This window comes from Tyto alba, unplaced genomic scaffold, assembly GCF_018691265.1.
Source record: "Tyto alba isolate M040663 unplaced genomic scaffold, T.alba_DEE_v4.0 Super-Scaffold_40, whole genome shotgun sequence".
Classification (NCBI taxonomy): Eukaryota; Metazoa; Chordata; class Aves; order Strigiformes; family Tytonidae; genus Tyto; species Tyto alba.
The window spans coordinates 46735091-46761063 of NW_024881316.1; the positions used below are offsets into that span (position 1 = coordinate 46735091).

The 25973-nt window shown below is 41.1% G+C and overlaps 1 protein-coding gene across 1 annotated transcript in view; it reads right to left on the reverse strand.

Annotated features, from left to right (window-relative positions):
• PKHD1 (PKHD1 ciliary IPT domain containing fibrocystin/polyductin) overlaps nt 1-25715 on the reverse strand; it is a 267005-nt gene extending 241290 nt beyond the window's left edge. The window contains exons 1-19 of the mRNA XM_042803457.1: nt 25619-25715; nt 24493-24570; nt 22313-22457; nt 21248-21347; nt 17984-18041; nt 16528-16606; nt 14254-14328; nt 12920-12984; nt 11864-11903; nt 11230-11300; nt 9251-9352; nt 8842-8937; nt 7599-7734; nt 6641-6755; nt 5531-5806; nt 4671-4760; nt 3842-3935; nt 1599-1741; nt 555-685 (exon numbers count right to left, since the gene is read on the reverse strand). Of these exons, the coding sequence (XP_042659391.1) occupies nt 555-685; nt 1599-1741; nt 3842-3935; nt 4671-4760; nt 5531-5806; nt 6641-6755; nt 7599-7734; nt 8842-8937; nt 9251-9352; nt 11230-11300; nt 11864-11903; nt 12920-12984; nt 14254-14328; nt 16528-16606; nt 17984-18041; nt 21248-21347; nt 22313-22457; nt 24493-24570; nt 25619-25715 (1991 nt within the window). The remainder of the gene's footprint in view (nt 1-554; nt 686-1598; nt 1742-3841; nt 3936-4670; nt 4761-5530; nt 5807-6640; nt 6756-7598; nt 7735-8841; nt 8938-9250; nt 9353-11229; nt 11301-11863; nt 11904-12919; nt 12985-14253; nt 14329-16527; nt 16607-17983; nt 18042-21247; nt 21348-22312; nt 22458-24492; nt 24571-25618) is intronic.
• Nucleotides 25716-25973: the final 258 nt, after the last annotated feature.

The following is a 25973-nucleotide window of genomic DNA, read 5'->3' on the forward strand; positions in this document are numbered from 1 at the left end:
ACCATGCAGTAATTTAATCCTAATCCCTTCTTCCAGGCAGGCACCCACACCTCACACAACCTTACAGATAAACAAACTACTAACGTCACTTCCTGAAGTGTTTCAGAGACTCCTGATTTTTCAGGTCTGTCTGCCCCAAGATTTGCATCTAACACCAAATGTTTTCTACCCATGTAATTCTGAGTAAAGAAAATCAAAGACTACACCAATTTTCAAAACTTTGTGTACCAATGATTTCACAAGGTTCCTGGGGGATAAAATAAATAAATACATAAATAAAAATCCATCCACCTCTATCTCACTGCATAAAATTCACTGACTGTTGCCAAAGAAACTGGGAAATTAATGTCCTCAGAAACCATCTCCATCTGTGCATTACTAAGGTGAGATAGGGTGTATAACAAGGAACATGCAAATTTACTCAGTAAATCCTCAAAAATGATAGAAACATCTTCTGGGAATGCCTTTACAGGGACAGAGCATGTGACAGTTTATCCCAACTGACAGTTTGTTCCTAAATCTTCCTACTGTGGAAACTATATGTGTTTGAATACCTTTTAGAGTCTGTTTTATTGAAATCCCATAGGCAGGTGAGGTTCCTCTTCACTGAATATAAAGAGACATTGGTGTAGGACACTGAGATATGAAGGATATTGCTCATATGGCCTTTATGTGCAAAGCACACCTGCAAAAACAGGGAAGACAATTTCACAAATCAAAACAGGTAATTTATGGGTAATGTCTGTAGAAGATATTATATTCTGTTTAACATTTGTAGGAAAACAGTTTTCTCAAGGTCAACAATAAAAATCACTCTTTAAGGCCAAATTGCCTTGAATAATACCTAGAGGAGATGGTGCACTAGCATCCAAGTGACCTGTGTGCCACCACAGAGCCTGAAACTGAGCCCTTTGACTTGAGTGAGGCTTTGGGACAAAACATAGCTGGGAAGCACCAACAAGGATTTCAAGTATGTGGGAGGGAGGAAAGGAGACTGGAAGACTTTGCAAGATTTGCAAGGTACAAGGTTTGGGATGGGTGTCAGGTGGAGAAATAGGACTGGAAGAGGTCTGTGAAGGAGTCTGGGAGGACTGCGGGAGTATTTTTGGGGTGATCTCTCCCTTTCTCCTTTCTTTCAACATCTGACTATTTGCCTTCCCCCAGTTAGTAAAGAAAGGGTGACAGTGTTGAAATCAAGCCCTCATTTCTATTAAAAGCAGATATAGGAGATGAGCAGAAAAGTTAGCCAGAGTGTACCACCAAATAACAAGGGTTTTTTGATTTTGTCAAGAAGCAGTCATTCCTGCATCTTCCATCTTTTCCCAACACCATCCCACCTTTTTCTTCCCCTCAGCAAGGGTTGCGTCCCCAGAAGCAGATAGCAGCCAGATGTGTTAAACAATATCTATGCCTCAGGGATCTCAAATGATTCACCCAGTCGATAAAAGACACTCTGCTCTGTCCACAAGCATAGTCCAAAGACATGATCCTTTGTGGATTTGGGGGAAGTCTAAGGAGACCAGATGATTTTATGTTGTTGATTGAGCTCTGAGTATTCAGTCTCCAGTGCAGCCTACTCATCAAGAGCAGTCACTTACCTGTGTGTATTTAGTAAGATCATATCTTGGTAGATCTGATGGGGAAGTTTTCACTAGCTGGCTTGGTCTGTGAACACTGAACCTTCCACAGAAAGGCTCTGTTCCACTGACGATGTGTCCTGTGGTAATGACGTCCTTCATATCTGACATAAAAAAACAAGAGGGGATGGGAGGCTTGAAAATGATTCAGAAGACACTAGTATGGTCAAGAGATTCATGAAAATACAGGAAATGAGTATCCAAAATTTTTCAAACAGTCCTACTCTTAAGCATTCTCCTGCCCAGATAAATAGTGAACATCTGCAGGGCAATTGTTCCCCAGCGTAAGAAAGCTGAAAGACAGGAGGAGGGACCATTAGATTAGTGTTCTGACCATACAATCTCATGGCAAATAATACTGTCTTTAGCCATACAGAGTATGTTTGACCACATCCACCCTTCATTTCCAGAAAACACTCAGGCAAAGCTGGAACTTGATGCATAAAGCAACAGTAAATCCACTTTCCCCTTTGGGACATTTGTCCCATTTGTCTATCAACCATGCTGCTGGAAAACTGCTAGGATTTCTTTTATTCCTAGTATACAAAAGACTTTCTTCTGTCATTACATACTGACAATTCACCTTTTCTTCCAGTAAGAGTAATAAAGCCTTCAAAGTGAAGCTAATAGAATAAAAATAAAAAAAAAAAAAAAAAGGAGGTAGCTGTGGTTCTTTGCATAATGAGTGTCGAACCATCTGAAATCTTCACTGGAAGAAGTGAACGTAGTAGTTCAGCTGTGTTCAAGGAGAGAATATGCAAATATAGGAAAGAAAGAGCCACTGAAGGCAATTGAATTTAAAACATATTACAACCAGAAAGTTAATTGAACTGAAAATACTTCATATTTGGAAAGAATTAATGTTTAATCATCCAGTTTTTACTCTTTAAGTATCTTGTTTAGGTTTCTGCTGAACACAGGACACTGGGCTGGATTGACACTAGATCTGAATGCATGTGGCTGTTCTTTTATTTTCCTGGCATCAATGCACTACAATTTCACCATTGTTCTGCTGTCTTTTAACATTATCTACATTTTACAATCATCAGTGAAATTTCAAATTCTCATCTATTTGTTACACATCAATTTTTAGTCCCATTGTACTGTTGAATTATCACTGGGTTTTAGCTTATTTTTTTGTTGGCAGAATTGTAGATTTGGGATCACATTCAGAATGTCCGGTTGCTATTTTTCATTTTTTCTGCATAAAGCTTCCCCTCCTCCCCAGTTAAGCTTAATTAATTGCTTTCCTCTGCTTGGAGGAATCGGTTACCAAATATACATATTACTGGGTAGGACCTGTTCTCTCTCTTCATGCCAAACACAAGAATGTGATATGAGGTCTCTAGGCAATCATCTACTTTTTGGCATAAAATAAGTATACTATAACTGCTGTCAGACATAGAATCATAGAAAGGTTTGGGTTGGAATGGACCTTCAAAGGTCATCTAAATCCAACCCTCCTGCAACGAGCAGGGATATCTTCAATAAGACCAGGTTGCTCCATCCAACCTGACCTTGAATGTTTCCAGGGATGGGGCATCTACCACCTCTTTGGCCAACTTGTGCCAGTGTTACTGGAGTTACTTTCTACTAAAGTAGCTTTCTGATGTGTGCAATACTTTCAACGTTAGAAAACTATTATCAATAATTTTATTTTTTTAAAAAAGCGATTGATCTTTTACAGCTTGCCTGACCAGTCAAATATACCACAGATATTTGCAGTTTCACTTTCAGACATTGAGAAACACTGAAAGTGAAGACCTCGAGAGTCAGAATCAGTTGTTTTCACAGCCTGAGCTATAGCTATGGGCTACACCAGATTTGCTTCCCCAGCAGACATAGTGAAGCATGAATAATTTCACATGCCCCAGGACTTGTATTTTTTGTCACTACTTTAAGTGTTTCTAGAAACAAAAACATATCACCTGCTTTGATAAGTGTGTTACAATGACTGAGCCATACAACATGTTAATATAATAATGAGAGATTATTTCTGTAATCATAGTTTTTAGTATTTGTTCTATAAACTCCCCCTATCAGAATACATACAAATAATGAATATCTGAGAAACATAAATGTACATACTTAAACCCATTAAGAGTGTAAATTTACTATAATTAAAAGTTTAAAGTACATTTATTTCATAAAAGGGAATAAACTCTCATAGTAAATACTGCTTATCTGTCACAGAAGATCACTACCTTCTTTCTCAAAGCCATCACGTAAAAGGATTTTAGCAGAAGTTGGCTCAGTTTCACATTCTATTGAAAGAAGTTCCTCTATAGCTGTTTGCACCTTGAAAAAATTCAGAAAGCAAAATGCAGTCACAGAACAATCATGTCTGGACCATTTCAGCAGAGAGCTTTGACACACACATCTTTGCTATATTTTTCATCAGCTAGAGACTGGTAGCAAGGCAGCTCTGAACAAGCAGGTAGCCAAATGGTAAAGAATAAAAGTCAGCTCAACACTTCCATGTCTGACAACCTTCAGGTGTGAGAGACATCCTTTAGGAGCCTCTTCAGAAATGTGTAGATTTCTTACATGAGCTATATCACAGCCTGGGCATCTGCATGCCCCTCCAGGCTCTACCAGATGTGTTGGCTAGATGTCTGATAACTATTTGTGGAGTTATCACCCAGGGTAGTTTTAACAGTGACCAATTACCATATGAAGAGACTGTAGGAATTTTGGAGAAGCCAGATTGGATCTCCTGTCTGAAGCAAGAGTCACACACTACACATTTGGCCTTAGAGAAGTCCAAGGGTCTGGTATCTGAGGACACCACATGCTTCATTGTAGACATGACAGGCCAAGATCAGATGCTGTGATAGGCTTAAAATATACCTGGGTGACAGCCCCATAAAAAGAACCCACACTCCATGACACTCCCAATAATAAAAATCACCCCTATATCATATAAAATTTATCTTGTCTTCTGGGCCAAGTGCTTAACTGCCATCAAGTACCAGAGGTCCATCAATTACACCCCAGCAGAGGACTGGGGTGTGTGTGTTTAATGATGCCTACCTGGCAAGCTGTAGCATTTGTGGGGATCATTCTGTGCCATATGTTATTCCAGGAGATACTGAAATACCCTGTACCAGACACAGTCAACATCTGGCAAGAAAAGAAACAAATAAATAAATGAAAACAGATACAAACTGCATGAGACTCACAGACTTCAAACCTGTTATCTTCTACTGAGGAAGATTTTACAGCCAGCATTTTGCCCTTTTAAGACTCTGAATAAAGAGTCCTTTCAGCTACTCTTACACTGCTCTTGTCCTCTATGGTCTCGCCTGACACAAGCCTTGGGCTCCTGTTCTTAGATTAATGGGAACACAGGGGATACATGACCTGTGTAGACATGTTGATGGACACAGATGGTCCCTAAAGCCCCTGACCTGAAGCTGTGGAGTTTAACCACCAGGGAAAAGTTCTCTCGTTGCTGAGCACTTCATCAAGCTGAAAGTTTCTATCATCTGATGATAGCCGTATAAAATTGACCAGATAAAACACACTGAGTGTGCTGTCACTAAGAAGGGGAATTGAAAAATACCCCAAACTTGTATTAATAAATATTAGTCAACAAGGTAAGGCATTAATGAGAAAACCTGAGGCAAGTCAGCATTGCTTACAGTTTAACACATGGATAGATTATAATGCAACCATGGGGTTTACATATGCCCACTAATGTGTGGAAAAAACACAAGCCACCTTCAGCTCACGATGCTATTCTCATCAACTATCTTAGCAGGTTAAGAACAAGGTGAAAACACACTTTCATGTACAGCAAGGACAAGACCCTTACAATTCAGATTTGCTGCCATTTGTGTCAACTGAATCAGGGATAATCCATTTCTCAGGGCCAAGCACACAGCACTAACCTGCACTTCTGGAAGATGCAAGGCATGAGCCCTAATTTCATGTCTCTCGATGTAGTAGTTGTTCACCACATTGGGATTCAGCCATGTGTTATGTATCTGAACTCCAACTCTCATCCCATTACTGGGTGCCTTTCCATGATGCAACGCTTCCAGGTAGTACCTCGAACCAGCAGTTAGCTCAAATTTCTGAGATTTTGGCTGCCAATGCTCATGCCAGTTCTTTACCCAGTTCTCAGACCACTCCAAATTGCCAGCAGGGAGAGAAGCTATTCTCACCTGTGTCCAGAACAGCCAAATCAGTTAGGGACATTTCTCCATCCCCAAAAGACACTTTGCCCAATAACATAGCTCCAAAAAAACAGACTTGTGCTTGTAACTGATAGCAGTGGTGGTTGACATATTCAGGAAAAAGCCATCATCTCAGAGAGCTTTGGTTTAGGGTCAATACCATAAAGAAGATAATTCTTATGGCTGACCCCCTAGCCCTACTAACAATTCTCCAAGCAACTTTTCATGGATGATTTCAGTTCTACATCTCATGTCCTTCAAATACAAAAGAAAGAACTATGTCCACAGCCTTCTGAGATGCAGTATGTTACCATTAGTAAGACCAGTAATGCTACTTCTTTTTATAGATAAGAAGTCTTCTATATTTCTTCTAGCCTTGTTCAGTTACTAGGCTTAAGAATAGCCCAGAAAAATAGATCACCTTCATTTACAGCATCCTCTGATCTTTACATAGGGAAGGACCAATGTTTTCAGAGGGCAAAATTTCACCAGGCAAAAAAGGAGGTAAACTGAGGAAGGCAGACAGCAAGCCTCCAGGTCCCCTCACACAGATTGTTAGTGGTGGTGATGTGCTGAACTAACAAAAAGGACATCTGGAAAAGTCATTCAAAGGATCTGGTTTCAAGAGTGAGTTTTTCATGCGCTGAGCAGCTGATAGGGTTACTGTAAAACATCAAATATAATCATATAGATTTCACTCTGTAACATACTCATAGTAAGGGCCAATAAGCCAATTCATACTGGGGAAAATCCCATTTGTTATGACCTTAATTAAAACCATTTCCTATCCCGATCTCTTTTTTTCTATGCCAAGAGTAATACCTTATGTTCTGGATTTTGGGACAAACTTAAGTAGAGAGATGCCTGACCATCTGCCTGAATCCAGAAGGTGTAATTGTTGGTCTGAGGAGCCACAAAAAATCCACGAAGCCTGGAGCTAAGCAAAAGCAGAACATCCATAATATATAAAAGAGTTACTGCAAAAAAAAACCCAGACCCACACCCCACCTTCACACATACAGTGAGTAAAGAGGAAAGACTGTGAGACCATGTTTTAACAAAACAGAGATCTTAAAAATGAATAAACCTCAAAATGACCAATTTTCACATTAAAAGTCATTTATGACAGAAGTTTTCAAAAAGGAAAAAAAAAGACAGCTCCATAGAAATAAGTATGGTTTTGGCTTTGGTCATTTTTTGTGCATTTCTTCTCAATCATAGTCTTAAACCTGAAGAGGCAGGAAAAGTCTCAAAATCACACACAAGATCAGCTGAGAAAAACAGAGAAGTGACAGAAAAAATTAAAATATTCATGCATATTGCACAGATTTTCAAGGGTGTATCTGAAGAGGTAATGGACACCAACACGGTTCAGATATTTCCACAGCTTGGGACAAATTAGTTTATTTCCATTAACTCAACCCACGCTGCAGCTGCCAACATCAGCTGGGGATCTGGTCCTCCACATCTAACTGGAACTCCAGCCCAAGACAGCTTCTAACTGGAGCTCTTTCTACCTCTGCAGCAATTTCTTTTGTGATATTTCAGCACATCTAAGGCAGATAGAGCAGAAATACTGAATGAAAGCAAAAGGAGAAAAAATAAAACACTTCACTGCATATTTTGAGCTTCAAAAGGACCTCAGAGCAGAGGCTTGCTTTGATTTATAGGAGCTATGCAGTAAGGCTCTGCTATAAAGAGCTGTCAGGGGTTATTGCTACACCTTACACTGCTAAAGGTGATTGCCGTGACTTCATCTCTTTTTAAGATCACCGAGTACCTGAAGGATGACTTTGCCCCAGACAGAAATCCTACTGAGGAACTGGCATTAGGTACAAACTTCCATCTATATCCAGGACCTGCTTCTGTCAGATCAGAGGCATCATCCCAGACTTCAAAAAGAAGCCCTCTGTTTCCTAGAAAGTTAAAACAGAAGTATTCTCAGTAGCAGCCAACAAAAATCCCAGAGCACATACTAGAATCAGTGGTGTAAGGAGTCAGGCCAGAACAGAAAATTTTAATAATAAATTGGCTCTGTTTGTGGGTCTTTTTTGCAGTCCAAGGCAGAACACAGATCTCACTTTAGGGAATTTGTTCTACTCTGAAATCCTCTACCAGAAAGAATAAAAATCTGCAGAGAGGAGACCATCCAACCAAGCTCACATATCTGCTCTTGCAGGAAAAGGTCCTGAGATGACACACATTCAAAATAAGCTAAGCCTCATTTTATGCACAATAACTTCCTACTGCAATGCTCGACTCAAGCAGCATCCCTAGAAACATCTTCAGTAGCTCTAGTTCAGCTATCCTTCCTCTAAATATTTTCCATATTTTTTTGCCCTTCATTTTCCACAGCCATACACACCTGGATGACCTTCTTCTCATCATCACCCAGTGGCAAGTGGTGGGCCGAGCTATCCACTTTACCTTTCCTTGCTATTGAATCACAGACTGGTTTGGGTTGGAAGGGACCTTAAAGCCCCGCCAGTGCCACCCCCTGCCCCAGGCAGGGCCCCCTTCCCCCAGCCCAGGGGGCTCCCAGCCCCGTCCAACCTGGCCTTGAACCCCTCCAGGGAGGGGGCAGCCACAGCTGCTCTGAGCACCCTGGGCCAGTGACTCACCACCCACATTATAAAAAATTTCTTCCTTATATCTACCCTCTGTTAGTTTAAAAATATTACCCCTCCTCCTGTCACAACAAGCCCTACTAAAAAGTCCCTCCCCACCTTTCCTGTCCCCCCTTTAAGCACTGGGAGGCCGCTTCAAGATCTCCCCAGAACCTTCTCTTCTCCAGGCTGAACACCCCTAACTCTCAGTTTGTCCTCAGAGCAGAGGTGCTCCAAACCTCTGATCGTTTTTGTGACCCTCCTCTCTATTAAACCTAGGAGAAGCTGGTTTGATGTTGAAGCAGACAGCATTTTGGAAAGTTCCATTTCTTAATTGCATTCATCATCAAACAAGTTCTGGCCTCCACTTCCATGTCTGTTTGCTTGCTTGGACCTTCCGTTATTTAAATACTGTACCTGGCTGGGGGGCACTGAGCCTTTTGTCCCTGCCAACAGGTTCTGTGGTACATCTGATTTGCTGGGGAGAGACGTGCTTGACTTTACAGGGGACACCTGGCAGCAGGAAAAGAAGACAAACGTGCTGTGTGAGACTTGGAAAGGCAGCTAAGCTGCAGCATGAACCCATCTTGTTTCTAAAAGGGATCAACACTTCACTAGAAGTCTGGGCTTGTACTATATCAAGCAAGCAAAATAATTCACGCCCACAGACAGAATAACTGGACCTTCCTGGTGATGAGTGTTACAGCTCCCACACTGATATTCACGAACATCAGTTGGGTTTTGTGATCAGGGCCAGGACCACTATATTGGAAAAAAAAAAAAAAAAAAAGAAATATATATATATTCTGGACATTTCTTCTCTTACCTGCAACAATGACCTGCACCGGCTCCTCAAAGAAATCCCCCATGACTGTGAGGTCAGTGCCTCCTCCAAGACTCCCACCAGCTGGGAACACAGAAGCTATCTCTACAGAGGAAGGAAAAGGGGGATCTGAGAACAAGTGTTGGAAAGGTTAATCCCAGCCCTATTTCTGTCAGAGCCAGCAGTGCACTTGCACAATTTCCAGTCAGAGCAAGCTCCTGTGAATGAAACAGGCATCTCACTGATCCTTCATGGGGTTTTTGGCAGCCACTGGGATTACACCAAGAATGAACAACATGGATAACTTGTCTGTAAGACAGGAGAAACTCTGTAATGCTTGGGCTGTTACTTAGCAGTGGCTGCATCTGCCATGCTCAGATTGCAAACCGGTGTATTCCGTGCTATTGAGGAGCTCTGTGAAAAAAAGGTGGAATTAAAACTGTTTTAATCCTTTTGACCTTCTCTGACTCACTTCTCAATTTAGTCTATAGGTTTAGATGTAACCACGCTTTCCAATCGTCCCTTAGGCTTCAGGGACAAATGGAGGGAGCTAAATGTCTGAGTGTCCACATCATGACCCTGAGAAACTTTCAGGATTTTTCTTCTGTTACAGTCCTTCACTTCCACATTGGAAACCTATTTTTCTCTTTGATGACATTTACTCACTTTGCACTCAGATATCCTGGTTTAACCACCCAAATGTACTGGCATATTTCTGAAAAAAATATATGAATAAAAAGGATGAGGGACGTTGGTGTGTATCTTTTTTGTTAATTCATCAGAATTTAAACTTTACTTTTATAATATTGACTACTGGCTAGCACAGTACAGTCTACTGGAAAGATCTGGCAGATCTTGTTTCTGATGGTGTTCTGCCAAAACACAACTTCATGCAGGGTTATTTCATTTTATTGTGACTCAATTTGTAAATAAGGACATAAAATTACTCTCCTTTATGAAGTGCTTTGAATTTACAGGTGAAAAGTTGCATACTATAAACAGTATACAAAATGCAGACATGTATTAGCTACGTTTTGTTGTGTGCTTTTTTTTACCTCTTGAACCAATCTCCTCAGATAGAGCCCATAAGGAACTACATCCATTTCAACCAACTTAATGGCAAAAACTTGATGGGACCTGTGTAGGTGAACCTTCAGCTTTATCAAACCTCTGACTAAGGTCAAGGGCTGTCCAGTGCTCTGCTGTCCCGGATTCCCTACTTCTGCTTTGGCTGCTGGGCATCTGGCTTTGCTGAATCTTGGACACTATTGCCTATGATGATAATCTTGAGTGGATCATCAGGATCTCCTTGTCTGCTGTCTACAATATAGCTTGAAATGTCACATGGAGGTGGTTACTGTTAACGTATATAAATAAAAAAATTTTTAAAAACTAATGGTGCAGTAGCCTGCCATTCACCATTTACCCAGAACTCAATTCTTGGAGTGTCTGAACATCATCTCCTCCTTGTAGCTGTTGTGGGATCTGTCTCATCCCAAGGTCTACATTTCTAAAGTCTCAACCTTACCAAATACAGTGAGATTTAAGGGGGAAAAGTTTCTCTAGAAGCAACAATCTCAAGTCTACAACTGATCTGAGAGGAGAAGGAACAACAATAAAGCAACGTCATCAGAAACTCTGCCATACTGCTGTCCTGTTTGACTGTGTCATGTTAGGCTGTCCAAAACAGTTCAAACAAATCCCCGGCAGGTACACTAACTCCCTGGGGATGCAGGATATAGCCCACGGCAGGACACTGAACCTTAGTACATAAACCCAGTCTTATTTACAGCTTTTTGTGTAGTCAAGCCCATACCAGGGGAGTGGCACACCCAAAATGAGGACGCAACATGATTACGTCCTTGAAAAAGGATTTTCACAAGATTACAGCCTTGAGAAAGACAATGGTGAGAGGTCTTTTCTAAGACCATGCTGGGACTGCCAAAAGACAGTGCAGCCAGTGAGGTGAATTGGTGCAATACCTGAATGTGTCTGATACAAGAAAAGCTCCTGTTTGGCACTGATGAGCCAGGCACTTTTGTGTACTGCCGACCTGCAAGAGAGAAAATGCCTGAGAGATCCTTGGCCATTTAAGTCAAAGTAGACCTTCCAGCAGAGCTGGGCACTTGCTCTCCAGAGGAACAGGGGACCATTTCTAGAAGGACCAACACCACCTTTCACCAGCACATTGAGACATTGATTCAAGAGACTTCATTACATGGCTGGAACTCTTTATTAGAAGTACTGTACCATTGTAAAATATGGCTTGACACTGTCAAAACACATTTTCACCTTCTTTTCTAGCTAAATTATTTCCCATTTGTATGAAAAGTTAAAAGCAAGGTGAAAGGATTTTATTCAGCTAGGCTTAACAGATGTCTTATGCTTTGGGCAATGAAGCTAGAATATTAAAACCCCAAAGTAGATATGCTCTGGGGGACGAACATTTTCCCTTTTAATTCCAAATATGATGGTAGTCTTCAAGACAGAAGAACCTTATTTCTAAACAATGAAACACAAGAATAAGTAAAAACCTCAAGCACTTATCCTGGACTCAAATGCAGCTGTGTCCCCATGCAAAACCACAGAAAAAGAGAAAAAAATTCTTTTACTCACTTTCCCTTGTTAAACACCGAGAAGCTAACATTGTGGGACCCTGGAAGAGACAAAAGTAATATGTTTTATGGCAGAAGTGTGGAGGGCTCCAGGAAGAGTGCATCCTACCAAAACTTGTCCAGGTGTCCTGCACCTGATTCTCCTCTTCCTTACACTTTCTTTACAACAGTATAACTATGTTGATTTCAGCAGTGTCTGTGTGTGGGAACTGAAATGAATGTCACCTTAGGGAGCTCAGAGCCTTAGATCATAAATAGAAACTGTACTGTAGATATGTACAGTTACGTATCTGAATCTGCAAGCTGAACCTCAGGAGCAGAATTTGGCTGTCTAAGCATAAGTGCTTAGTGTCATCTTAGACACTGTGGAACCTATCTGACCTCATTTACCATACTAGAAAGTTGCAGACCTCCTTCAAGACCTTCATTATCTCTGGGCACCCCACTGGAAAGCTCCTAGATAGCCCAAGATATCTCAAAGGCTCAGGCTATTCTATTGTGCCTTCAATGTCAATATGAAAGCTAGATATCCATTTTTATTTTATATATTTAACTCTGATCATCTTTCCCGAGCAGGAAGTTTGCTGCTCAAAGCCTCCAAAAGAAAGTAGAAGCATCTTCAGAGTGCATGGAAGCAAGGAAAAACTGAAGGGATCCAACCTGCTACCAGAGAGACTTTGAATAGAAGAAAGCACCCAATTTATTCCTCTAATAAAGCAGAAAAGGGAAGGTCCATCACATACAAGAAGGAATAAAGTAAAAGCAGTAAACTGAGCAAAGACTCCAAATCACACTGTTGCTGTCAGCAATGTCCACATCATGTCATGGTTTCACTTGAGCACTGCACTTCATTTTCTCCAAGTCTGTGCAGATGATGCAGATCACAACAATGGCTATGTTGAAGCCTGGTAAGCCTTGATCTGGTTTTGTGGATCCAGACCTGAGCCACGTTCCTAACTTTGGAGACAGAGCAGGAACTCATGATTGACACCCTCCCTCTACCCTCTAGAGCTGCAGGAATAACAAACCCATGATTTTTCACCCCCTTTTCACCAACCTATGTGGTTGCCTTCTACTCGGCACTGCAGGGTCCCCAGTCCATCTTCTGCCTGAATAGGGTAGCTGTGGAGATACAAAAGACTTGGCTGAGCCTTGGGAGCAAAAAGGACAAAATACAGTGAGAATCATCTAACCAAGAAAAGATGCAGGCTTATACATCTAAGCTAGTCATGCTTGGTTTCTTTTAGGAACAAGAGAGAGAAACAGATGAGTTGGAAGAGGGACAACACATCTCCCCACTGATCATCAAGAGCTCAGCAGCTTAGGAAGGTGCATCTCCGCAACACACAGTGCTCCATCCATCTTGGCCCCTTGACCCTTGTTTCCAAAAGATGATCCTGTTGGTGACCTTCAGAACCCTCATTTGGAACAAAAGCTGAGCAGAGACATATCTGAGCACAGGGTGAGGGTGAACAGGACAGAAGTGTTTCTTCTCTACTTGCTCCTCTGCATGTCCCTAATCTGTAGGAAGGAGCATGTAGCAATTAAACCAGATACGCTGGCATTACATCAATCTTCTGAATCTATGGAATGACACAAGTCCCATCATCAACTCACATTTGCATTTAAGTCCCCCTCCTTGGAGCCAGAAAGAATTTTACAGTGCAATAAGAGGGTCCACTAAGGACCCTAGGAGTCTTCACATTAATTTCTGCAGAACCAGGTTTTTCCCCTGGTTCCCTGTAAAAGCAGCCTCCCCATTTTCCAGTGCTCACAGGCACTGTGAAAAGTGCATCACTTATAAAGGAAATGCTGCTGTAGAGCCCATGTCTTTTTCTGTAATTCAACAGGGTGCAAGAGCCAGCAACCTAAAGGGTCTCCTGAGACTTACAGAAGGCAAGGATACATTAATGCCAACAAACGAACAGTGCTGGGACCCAGGCACCAGAACTGTCTGCCTATGCTGTTAAATTTTTAGAGCTCTACTTGCCCAGTTTGGGATCAGCTCAGCTAATCCACCATTCAAATTAGTGTCTCCGTATGGCTGAAGACAATGCATTGACCAGGGTCCATAGGCAGCTTGGAAATGGCTACCCTACTTGGAGTCTAAAGAGTTGAACAGGACAGATGTGGCCAGGGCATAGCATTTTATCTCCAGGCCAGAGAGCAGCCCCTGGCCCCTTGCTTGATTATGGCTAGAGGCACAGATAGCCAAGCAGTCCTCACCCACCCTTGTCACAGACCACGTGGTCAACTCATCATCTCTCTCCCATCTTAAGCCAAAGCAGAAGAGCTTCTCAAAAAGCCAATAATTTTTGTGTGTGTGTGTGTGTGTGCAAGTTGTGCTGAGGCCTTGCACCAACACAAACCAAATGCAAGTCAAGAACTGACATGTTTCCAGCTCGCCTGTCAGCAAAAGAGCAGAGACTGGTCCATCCATCTGCTTCTGCTATGAGGATAGCTGGCCTGGGCAAAAAAAAAAAAATAAACAAGAAAGATCAGATATGATGTGACAGAGTTTCGCAGATGAAAACCTGCTCCTGTTAAAATCAGCAACCCATACTTTCAAATGGGACAGGTATTTCCCCTCACTTGTATTTATTTATTAGCATTCTAGAAAACTGAACAAGCCCTAATCTCTTATATCTTCACCTGCGAAGTATATTCCCCAAACACTGCAAGAACTGCAACTCTGTAAAGTTCACAGCAGAACCATCTTTGAGACACCCATTCCAGCTCTGAATGACCTGATTCCTCCTCCCTGGAGGGAAGGGTTGGTAGGCTGAGCTCCTGGAAGACTATATCCACCTGTACCTTCCAGAAGCAGCAGGCAGAACAAATACAGCATCGTGCTCATACAGCCATATTGCTTCAAGATGTAGTTCAGTCATTTCTTTATTTCACTGAGGAAAAACACTACAAACAACCTCTGCTAGAAATCATCCAAGCTCCTAATAGCATATTTAAGCATCCTCACCTTGAAGAACCAATATGGCAAGGGACAACTTCCACTGGAGAGGAGGAATCAGGTGGGAGCAATAAATTCACAGTAATTAGCATAATAAGCAAAGGTTGGCAATGACTCTCTGAGAATTAACAGGCAATTAAGGAAAATATGTAATTAAAACCTGTAATGCTTCAGAGTGTAGTTTTAAGATGTCTTAATAAAAGAGTTTATTAATACAGCTTGCTGATGTTGAGATGTCTTTCTTTTTAAGGATGAATAGGAAAAAATTCAGTGTTGCAAAATGGTTCAGCATCACCAGACCATTGCATCCCATTCCAAAGCATGGAAAAGGATGCAGAACACACTTGAAAATATAAAAAACGTTCTCCTTTTTGCTCCAAATCCTTAATCAGTGTGACTGATTGACAGGCTGCTCTGTTCAAGTCCAAGTACATATACAGGTACATATATACTAACACACCAAAAATGGGAAAAGCATTCATGTGAAGTTACAATGTGAACCTGTCTGGTATGTTAAGATTTTGAGTCCCTTTCCTTTTTGGCAATAGTGTGGTTAAGCTATAAATGGGTAATCTAGCAATGGAGCATGCAGGCACGTCCAGCCTGCAGTCAGACAGACCAGCCTTTCTTCCCACTGATCAAAGGTTTCATAGTTCCACTAGAGGCAGGTAAAACAATAATTAATATTGAACAAAGGACGTTAATGTGCATCCAGTGAGCAAAAGTGTAGGGTTGATAAATATATGAGGCTGGTATGGCAGGAATTTCCACTGGACATTCATTCATGCTAACAGAGAATTTAATCACTTAACAAGGGAAATTTCCATTCAGCCTGAGTAGTTGTTAAAAAGCATCTAGTTGTCAAATATCTGCTGCTGCAATTAGAATTTCCAACTACTGAGAATACACACCTTCTCTGGCTCCTGAAATTATCTTTAAAATACCAGCACAGTAACTACAGATTAATAGTTTATCTTTAAAATACTCACCTGGGCTTAGTTCTTCACTGCCATTGACACAAGTGCAAGGAAATCTCAGTCGTATCTGAGAACACTTCCATACATTTGGAAATACATATGATAGAAGGCAGGTAGCATTCATGTTAGTTTTGGATTCACTGTGCTTAAAGTACTACTGGCCTGAGGTAACATTTTTAAATCTACCTGCTTTGCATATAACCATAGAAGAAACAGAAAATAAAAATCAAAACTTTCTTGAGAACAAGGAAGTGAACAGAGAGGGTTTAAAGCAGTGAACAACAAAGACTTTTGTATCAAAATACTTCTGCTTTGTTTTCTGGATTCATCAGAGCATCTGTTTCAAACTAATAGTTTTTCTAAAAATGCAAATGGAAGGGAAAATTTATTTAACTTTTAGATTCTGACATTATTTTAATTAGTTAAATTTTAATTTGCTAGCCAAAATAAAATCTACAGCAACCAGATGCAATTACAGTACAATTCACACTGAGATGTGATTGACTGTGCTGTCAGTAAACAAACCAACTAGCTTAATGGACCAGTTGCAATTAGATTAACAAAGTTTGCTGGAGCCCAACTCATGAGCTGCAATAAACTAAAAAGGAAGTAAATGGCAATTCTGGGCCAACTGGTTGCAATTTATTGCTGCCATGGAGGCTGATGGAAGAAATGCCAATTTATAGGGACTGGGTCAGATAGCAGCTTATATATAGTTACCCATCAATATAATCCACATTGAAGTCCAGGGTCTCATATCTTCCAGCAATTGTCTTCCCATAAATTTCTATTAAATTTCCTGTTTAAAAGGAAATGGAAATTGAAAGGAGTCTCTTAAAAGCAGAGAATTTATTTGCAGATTGTGAGCCAAACAAAAGGAATTCTTGGCCTTTGCAAATTTTGCAGAGGAATGCCTAACTGGCTGCACTGATGGCTACTCTCAGCTTCTACCATAGTTCAAGGTGACTCAGCACTTAATTCACTTTTACCAAAAAACATCTTTGTTTCCCACAAAGAAGTCCATTCTTGATTTTTTAGCAGTTCTCTAGCATTTGTACTGAGAAGACATTTTCCTCAACGCTTTTTTTAACTAAACCCCATGTTCTGACCAAATTCCACTGTAGAACCTCATGAGACAACTAAAATTACATGATTTGTACACCAGACAGGGTCAGGGTCTAAAGAAAAACCTCCACATATATGTGGCCAGCTGAATCTCTCCCAACGCTCCCTTGACCGCACTGGGTAACCTCTTGGTTCAGTCGCCTGCACAGAGGCATCTTAAATAATTTGAGGCACCTTATCCTCCCACTGTGCCTCCAGAAGGGAATGAGTCTTCCGGGTTCTGTGTCTCATCTACCTGCTCCATGCAGGTCCTTCATGCTCCGGGACATCTCAAATAGCATTAGACACTTGGTGTTACTCATGTTCTTCACTGACTACACTGGGATGTCGAACAACCAGCTAACACACAGAAGCCTCCGTACAGACACCCTAAAGTAAGGCATGAGAATCTGGAGGTGAACTGGAAATGATGGATGGACTTAGAAGTATCTATGTGATCTAATCATCCAGGTACCCCTCTGCACTCTTGAAAGACCAAAACGTTTTGATTAATCTTGATTTTGGAAATCAGCATTTCAATTTTCTCTAAAGAAGCCTGCAAATACAAACAGAATAGAAGTAGGGGAAAAAAGTCTTCCATACACCAGTTAACTGTTCAGACCAAAACCAGAAACAGTCTTCTCATGTAACGTTAAAGTCTAACCTAAAGTCACTTTAACTGAAAGATCTGTATGGCATTACAACATCATCACCTCATAGCCGATTCTTCTTAAAGCTTTTACTAAATAGGATCAGATGACTCAAGAGTTGAGACTGATTAGACCTATCCATCCACTGAACAATATTTCTCTAATCAGGCAGAGTTGGGTTTCAGAAGCAAAGTATCAAATAGCCTGGTCACTGTGTGTTATCCTCCACTTCTCTTGTACCAGAGCTGCAAACTCTCTCTGCTTGTGCAAACCCATTTTCCTGTTCAGCATGAGCTTGTACATTAAGTTCTGGATGTGCCTATTTTAATCCCCAGCAAGACAGATCCCTCATAAGGAGAAAGACAGTATGGAACATCAGATAATAATTAAAGTGGGCTCCATCTTAAAGGAAGGTCCCGTACCTGGGATGCCAGATGGTGGACTAATTTGGTAAACCACAGGTGTCTGCTCAGCAGAGAACTACAAAGAGAAAATTGTAGTTAAATGGCAGTCATTTTCGCAGCAGTCCAACAAGATCTGATTATGCATTGCTCACAACACAGTTGGCAACTGCATTTCAGAGACTCACGCTTCAGATTTGACATCTGAAGCAGAGTCCTGCTCTGAGAAGGGAGTAAGTACAAACATCCCCTTCTTACTCCCTCTGCATTCAGAGTATGGCTTATTGCTATTTTTACATCCTCTTTTGTGCCCAAATTGACCACCCTGGCTTGAGTCAATTCCAGAAGATACAGTTTAATATACTATAAAATTTCTAAGCCATGTTTTATCTGAAGTTAGTACCTCCATTTTTATCTTGCACTATGACATAATTTTTCTTTCTAACAGTATACTCTTAAAAACTATTTCTATTTCACAGAAGTGAAATAATTCAGCTAGCCTTTAACAAGCTTGTTGGGTATCCTAAAGTAGCAGAGCAAAGAAAATGTTTATATTGGCCCATCTTAATGCAGTCTAATACATCAGATGTGTCTTTAGGAAAGCACCCACCTCGGCCTCTGAGGGAGCACCAGAAAAATACTGGAAATTTGCTAGCTAGGCAATACTATTTTTGACTTAAACAGAGTCCAAGAAGAAGCAGAGAGACTGCACTTTGATGCAAGCCCCTCAGAAGATAGGGAACACACAGGGACTCTTTCCAAGTAGAGGAATTTCATCATTAGTCTCCCAAAGTAGCAAAAGCACAACAGATACCTGACCTGGCACATGCTTTCGCTGCATTTTCAACAATTAGAGCAGCCCTTTCACCCCTTTTCTCCAGGTGACTCAAATCTGTGAGACTTTTTTAACCAAAATTACTCTAGAAACTTTTTGCCTAGGTTGACACCAATCTTATTCAAATAGCCTTATGTGTGGGAACACTCCTCTTCTCTTGAGTGGACTGAGGCACACGTTGTCCTTCACATGATATTAACTCACATGGAACCAATATTTTCTGTAAATGTCCCTGTCCCTCCCTGGAAGATGCCAAACCAAACAGAACAAATAAATGGATGGCTTCAGCAGCTAAAAAATGCCTTATGTCCAAATCAAGCATCTGGATTCCATGACTAAAGGAAACAAAAATGCAGTGGAAAACCTTTGGAAGTGTTTAAAAAATTCCTGCTGTGGATAAGGAAGTGTCTCTACCTCACTAGGTATTATCCACTGCTGAGTTAGTTGCATATCATCTTGGAACAAGCTGATGTAGCTGAGACAGTGCAGTCTGGTGTCAGTGAGAATGTACCTGGACAGGCAATGAAAAAGAGCTGGATATCTTGGAAAAGCTGCAAGGGGAGTTATGAGAAGGGAATGTGGGCTCTTGGACTATGGATATATAAACAAATAAAATAACTTGGAACCCGCTATTTAGAATGATAGAATTGTTCAGGTTGGAAAAGACTTTTAAGATTGAGTCCAACCGTTAACCTAACACTGCCAAGTCCACCACTAAACCATGTGCCTAAGCACCACATCTACACGTCTTTTAAATACCTCCAGGGATGGCGATTCAATCACTTCACTGGGCAGCCTGTTCCAATACTTGACAACCCATTCAATGAAGAAACTTTTCCCAATATCCAATTCTAAACTTCCCCTAGTGCAACTTGAGGCCATTTCCTTTTATTCCATCACTTGTTACTTGGGAGAAGAGACTGACCCCCACCTCACTACAGCCTCCTTACAGGTAGCTGCAGAGAGTGATAAGGTCTCCCCTGATCCTCCTTTTCTCTAGGCTAAAAATCCCCAGTTCTCTCAGCTACTCCTGATCAGATTTGAGCTCTAGACCTTTCACCAGTTTCATTGCCCCTTTTTTCGACACACCTTCCCCAGATTTATTTTGCACTCTCTCCTGTCCTCACTTGCACTTACAGATGTTGCCATCAGCCCAATAAACAGCATAAACTCATTTGCTGAATCAAATCATAAACACCATTGCATATGTTGGGGTTTCTTCCAAGCTTTCCTTGAACCCTATTCCCTTTCAAAACTCAGTCTTTGCCTTCCCTCCTCCTCATAACCATGTTGAAAATGAACAAGTAGCCACAAACTCCGTTCACGGATGGCCACTTCAAAGAAGAAAAGGCATCATCAAACCATAAAGTGTGCGGGAGCTGATGTGGAGAAAGCCGAAACCAGCATGAAATCTAGGGCCACTAGCTGACAAAAGTCTTCTGAGCTGTTCAGACTTGTTGCTGCCTGCAGCAGGCTTTTTCAATCTGATGTGGAGGCAAAATTAATTTTTAATACACATAGCTCCCAGGTCCCAGTCCCAAAACAAAGAGACACATTGTGTTTTATTTAGCTTGGAATGTGCCTCATTAACAACATCCCCTGGTGATTTTTCATCAACTCTCTAAGCTAGCTGAACCACCCAATAACTCTTCAGCTTTAATGTGCAATTTACTGAAAACCCTGAGCTTTCTTGCTCGATACTCAAAGTTCGCACAGAGGTGGGACATGACTTCCAAATATACAAGGCCTCATCCCGAAGCACAGAGCCATGGTTAAGGATTCTGCTTTGCAAGAGGTTCTGACACCATCATCATTAACTGGTCTCATACCATCATATCCCACAACCTCCTGAGACAATGTGCTCTGACATTGAGAGCCAAAGAGCAAATGGGTCTGGGGCGGGGAGTAGCGAGCTCTCAAAACAACTGAGCAACAGATATAAAAATCACAACTGAGGTCTGGGCTTTCCAAATCCTGCTCATTTTCAGTGTGGAAAGCTGTCCTAGACCTGAAGAGATGTCCTGTCCTGGAGCCAGCTGTGCCCATGGGAGCTGTTCTTGCCCATGGTTACCTGTCAGTGCAGACTTAGCTGCCACCCTGCAGTTTGGAGGGTAACACCAGAAGCAGCCAACACAGGGTCTTCTGACACAATAGGGTCTTCTGACTGTGTGGCTTCAGTGCAGAGACAGACTAACTCAGACTCAAATTTTTGGTTCAAAAAGACCTCTTGGGTCACTTAGTCTATCCAATGCCAAACTGACAAGTACCTTGATGCACCCAGTTTTAAGGGACAGAAGGAATATCTTAACTTCTTGTCCTGACATGTAATCAGACTTACAGTATATGAGAGAGAATATTTCAACATATTGATGTGATACTATGTCTGAAGTTTGACTCCCTTCAATACCTTGAATTCTTTATAATCACTCCTATACATGCTTGGTGGTTACCTTGAAAGTATATCTCTCTTTCTCCACCACAGTCAAGTTGTTAATCACATGTCCTTTAAGGATCACCTCCACATAATACAAACCCTCCTGGGGTGAAGACCTAAGTGGAAGAAATGGGTTATATTATATCATTTTTACGCAGATTGGGTTTATTTTTTAGGAAATGCCAGGTCCTTCACAGGGTGTCTATTCTTAGCAGGTCTACTGAGGCTTCAACATAGCAAAACAAATTTATACTATGAACCTAAACTTTACATACATGAACCCAAACTGTAAAACAATTTAAAAGGAATGTGGAGGCACAGCAAGAAATTACAGTTAAGTGCAGAAGGTGATAGAACTACATCAGAACTCTATCCAAATTGTACGTTAATGCAAAACACAAACATGCTCATTAGACTTGCTCAAACAATAATTGTTATTCATTAGTATTAAAATAACCCAGGGCTGTCTGAATCTACAGGGCATCTTGATCCTGGTTTGTAAATTAATGCTGCATCCTTAACGCACAGAGTTTCTCAGCACAGTAATCAGCAGAATTAACTCCCATCCAAATCATAGCAGCAAGAAATGGAATAGTCCCTTTAGGGTCACTCTTATGGCCTCTTGAGACACCCTTAGTCTTCCAGCCAAACAACCATCTTTAAAGTTATGACAGGATAGAAAACAAGGAGCTTCAATTCCCCAGCTGGTGCTTGAAACCATATTGGTTTCCTGCTCTACTCAAACTCCAGGCTCTTGAACAGGTCAAGGACACCAAAAGCTGTTAAATCCCTGCCAAGATTTTCTTGTGAGTTTTGCATCTAAGAATAAGATGTCTACAAACCTTTGAAAAATCTGAGTCTAACCTCTCCATTCTTCTCTCACTGACTGTTATGCTAGATATCTTAATGCTTCATTAAATTGAAACAGGAATAAATGTAGCACAGCTTAGGAGGTGCTCAGGTGCAACCATGGTAGCATCCATATTCCTTCAACTCCCTAACTGCCTGTACAGACACTGAAAGAAGATGAGGATCCTACCAAATGTCAAGGTCTCTCCCACACTACAGTCAGGGATCATACCTTGTTCTGCATCTTATAGTGGGTAAGTCAAAATACAGAGGAGACACATCACATGGCAGCCTGGGCAGGTCTGGATTCACCAGGGACACCTCCAGCTGGGATGCACTGGCTGAAGAGACACTTGCTAGCTGGTGGGATGTTGAACCTAAGTAATCAGAAGAGCTCTGTCAGGACAGGATCATTTACATTGTCACACATGACAAACATTTTAAAATGTGTGACACAGCTTCTCTTTAGCAGAGATGTTTAGAGCCCTTAATCAGGCTTTTTAAAATCATGTTTGTGTAATTTCATATTGTTGTGGTTTAACCCCAGCCAGTAACTAAGCACCACACAGCCGCTCACTCACTCCCCCCCTCCATGTCCAGTGGGATGGGAGAGACAATTGGAATGGTAAAAGTGAGAAAACTTATGGATTGAGATAAAAACAAATTAATAATTTAATAATAATAATAACAATAATAATTTTAAAATATAAGGAAAAGAGGAAAAATAAAGAGAAAGGAAAATAAAAACCAAGACAGACAAGTGATACAAATGAAAACAATTGCTCACCACCAATTGACTGATGCCCAGCCAGTCACCAGGCAGCAGCTCCACCCCACCAAGCTCCCCCCTAGTTCTATTGTTGAGCATGACACCATATGGTATGGAATATTCCTTTGGTCAGTTGCGGTCAGCTCTCCCAGCTGTGCTCCCTCCCAACTTCTTGTGCATCTCCAACACACTCACAGGTGGGGTGGTGAGAGGAACAGAAAAGACCTTGATTCTGTGTAAGCACTGCTCAGAACTAAAGCATCTGTGTGTTATCAACACTGTTTTAAGCACAAATCCGAAATACAGCCCCATATAAGCTATTTTGAAAAAATTAACTCTATCCCAGCCAAAATCAATACAAATATTAAGACCAAGTTCATCCTCCCATGAAGTTGCATGGAGTTTTTTTTGTCTCTAATACTGTATTTGGTCTGTCCCACATGTATTCTACTGCAGAGATTCACAGTTATTGGGAGTTTGAATTGCCTCAGCCATCTACACTGGAAAAATACACATACCCATAGACACTTAAAACCCCTGAAAAATTAGTACCATTTGACATGGTCTTTGCAGTTGCTGATGTCATGCATAGTTTTGCTGACAGAACCTCAAGTTGACCTGTGCTATAAGGTGGATCTGCTTAGCCCGTTTCTTTAGAGTGAGCTGTCCAATGGATCAAAGACTTTTAATCTTCAGAAAGTCAGGCTTTATAGGAACATAAACTAGCATGCTTAACTTTTGTATCATAATCAAACACAACTAGAAATGAAGGTGGCTTGCAAACAACTCTCCCTTTGCTGATGATATTCACGGGTGGTTCCCAGCCCACAGACTCATTTTAAGTTAAATCAATGGTTTCTCAATTTGCAGCAAACTGCACATTTCCTCTGAGTCCCTAGAAGATTTTTCCCCTTCTCCCAAGGCCTGCCTGCCTGCTTCCCCCCACCAAAGAAGAGAGAAACTGTTTGAACTGTGAGTTCTCAACTGTGACCGTCTCTGCCTATCACACAGTGCTATTGGGGAAACATCTACCTTGAAGATATGAGCTCCCTTTTTTCCTTCCATTTCACCATCTCTGTGGGAAAGCACCATATTCAAACAAATAAGACTGATACCATTCATCATAGTTCTAAATGACAATGTCATAACTTAAGCAGCTAAACCAAACATACAACTGGCCCAGCAACCAACTCTCTTAATGAATCCATATTCAGCACTGCATAAAATTAGGCCTAGCTTTGTACAGATGGTTTTGGGCCCAAATGAGCATGGCATATCAATTCTTGTGGGGTTTTTTACTCCAATTTCATGTTTAGTATTAGTATTTTAAAGCTTCAGCATCACAGGAACTATGAGCAGAAGAAACTTTCAGCTTTTCTTCAAAAAAAGTGTCACAGGGAAGAAATTTTTAACCAATGTCTACAAAATAAGTTAGAAATCTGGCTTCTCTTTCTTAGAAAGAACTTAAAGACAATCAACCGTCAACCAAAACCTATGAAGTAATAATTTCAAGCCGATGTCATGTTCTGGGTGCCACAGTCCATGCATCTGTTGCTTAGGGTTTGTCACTCCAATCACAAATCTCACAATGGAGGTGATTTCCTGTTACTTTGACATGTGCTTTATAAGAGTTTAAAACTCACCATCCAGGGTAATAGTAATCCACGTTCCTCCAGCGACACTGCCCTCCGGGGGCTTAATAAGCAATCCTGTGGCTGTCACTGCAAAAACAACCCAGCTACATCAGGGTGAAGTACAATGTAAACATCTAAAAGATCTGATTCAGGACAAGGCAGAGTCTGACACCTCTCCACCTGTAATCCCACCCTTCATCTCATTTCTCCTTCTTAGGCATTCAAATTAGTTGTATTGCTCATCCTTTTTTCCCCAGCTGTTTCCCCTATGTAATAATCCGGTTTTCCCTCAGGACTTTGTGAGCCAAGCTACAGTCTGAGCCTCCTGTTCTCTTCAAGAAGACAATAAGCCCCATGTTTATTCCTCCAGCTCTCACAGAAATGTTTGCTGACTCCTGTACACTCCCAAACTTAAGGCTGTCCACAAAATATATCCTCTTCTGGCTCCAAGACAGCCTGTCCATCTCTTTCTTGACAAAGTGCTTAGGAAAGAAACACAGGCCTGGAAAATAAATCCTGTTTCATTAAGTCATCTGTAACTTGCTATAAAATATCTTTCATAAAGGCATCAAATTCTTAAGATAATTCAGGATTTATTTTGTGGACCCTCATCCTCTGAAGTTAATAGAGGACCACTAATGGCTGGCTTATTTTTTTGTAGCCATGATCAGAATTTTCCAGAAGTCCTTTTACAGTGATACCCAGTTTCCTGTTTAGCATTTCAGGAGATTTCTAACTTAACTGTGCATGAATGCAATCTCACTGAACACCAGTACCGATCACTGAAGCCAAATATTGGACACACTTGCATCATGAACTCTTAATATCAACATGCAAACAGTATATGACTATCATTAAGTGAATGAAAACCAACAGGCATGAGATGAGCCCAGGTAGAATAGGGAAAAATAACAATTAATCCAGAAATCCCCACTGGCTGTGGAAATAATGCCATGAAAAGCCACTGACAGAGTGGATAATGTCCAGTATGCTGTAGTCATTATCCTGTAATATTCAACACCTTTGAGAGATGTTTCTTCATTTCTCAGTCAGTCTGTATCCAACCCAGTGACAGTGGATTTTGCTGGTGTTGTATGACCAGTGTCCTTGGACACACCACCTCTCTATCACCTACCTGCAAAGAATATTAGCTCAGCAATCGGAAAGGATGATCTCCAAGGGTTCATCTTGAACTTTGGATGGAAATTTGACAAGTCTGTCTCTAGCGTCATGGCTTGTAGCCTTCAGACCTTCCCTGAAATATTAAAACAAACCCCATCTGTATTCTTTCTTCACACTGAAAACCTGTGACAGCAATGGTCTGGATTATAGCAGACAAGATGGACTGCAATGTGGAATCACAGAGAAAACACTGAGTCACCTCACACAGTATAAAGGATCAATTTACTGCAAACCATACTCTTTTTTTCCTATATAGACTTATATAGAACATATGCTCCTCTGAGCTTACCACTTTCCAGCCAAGCTCA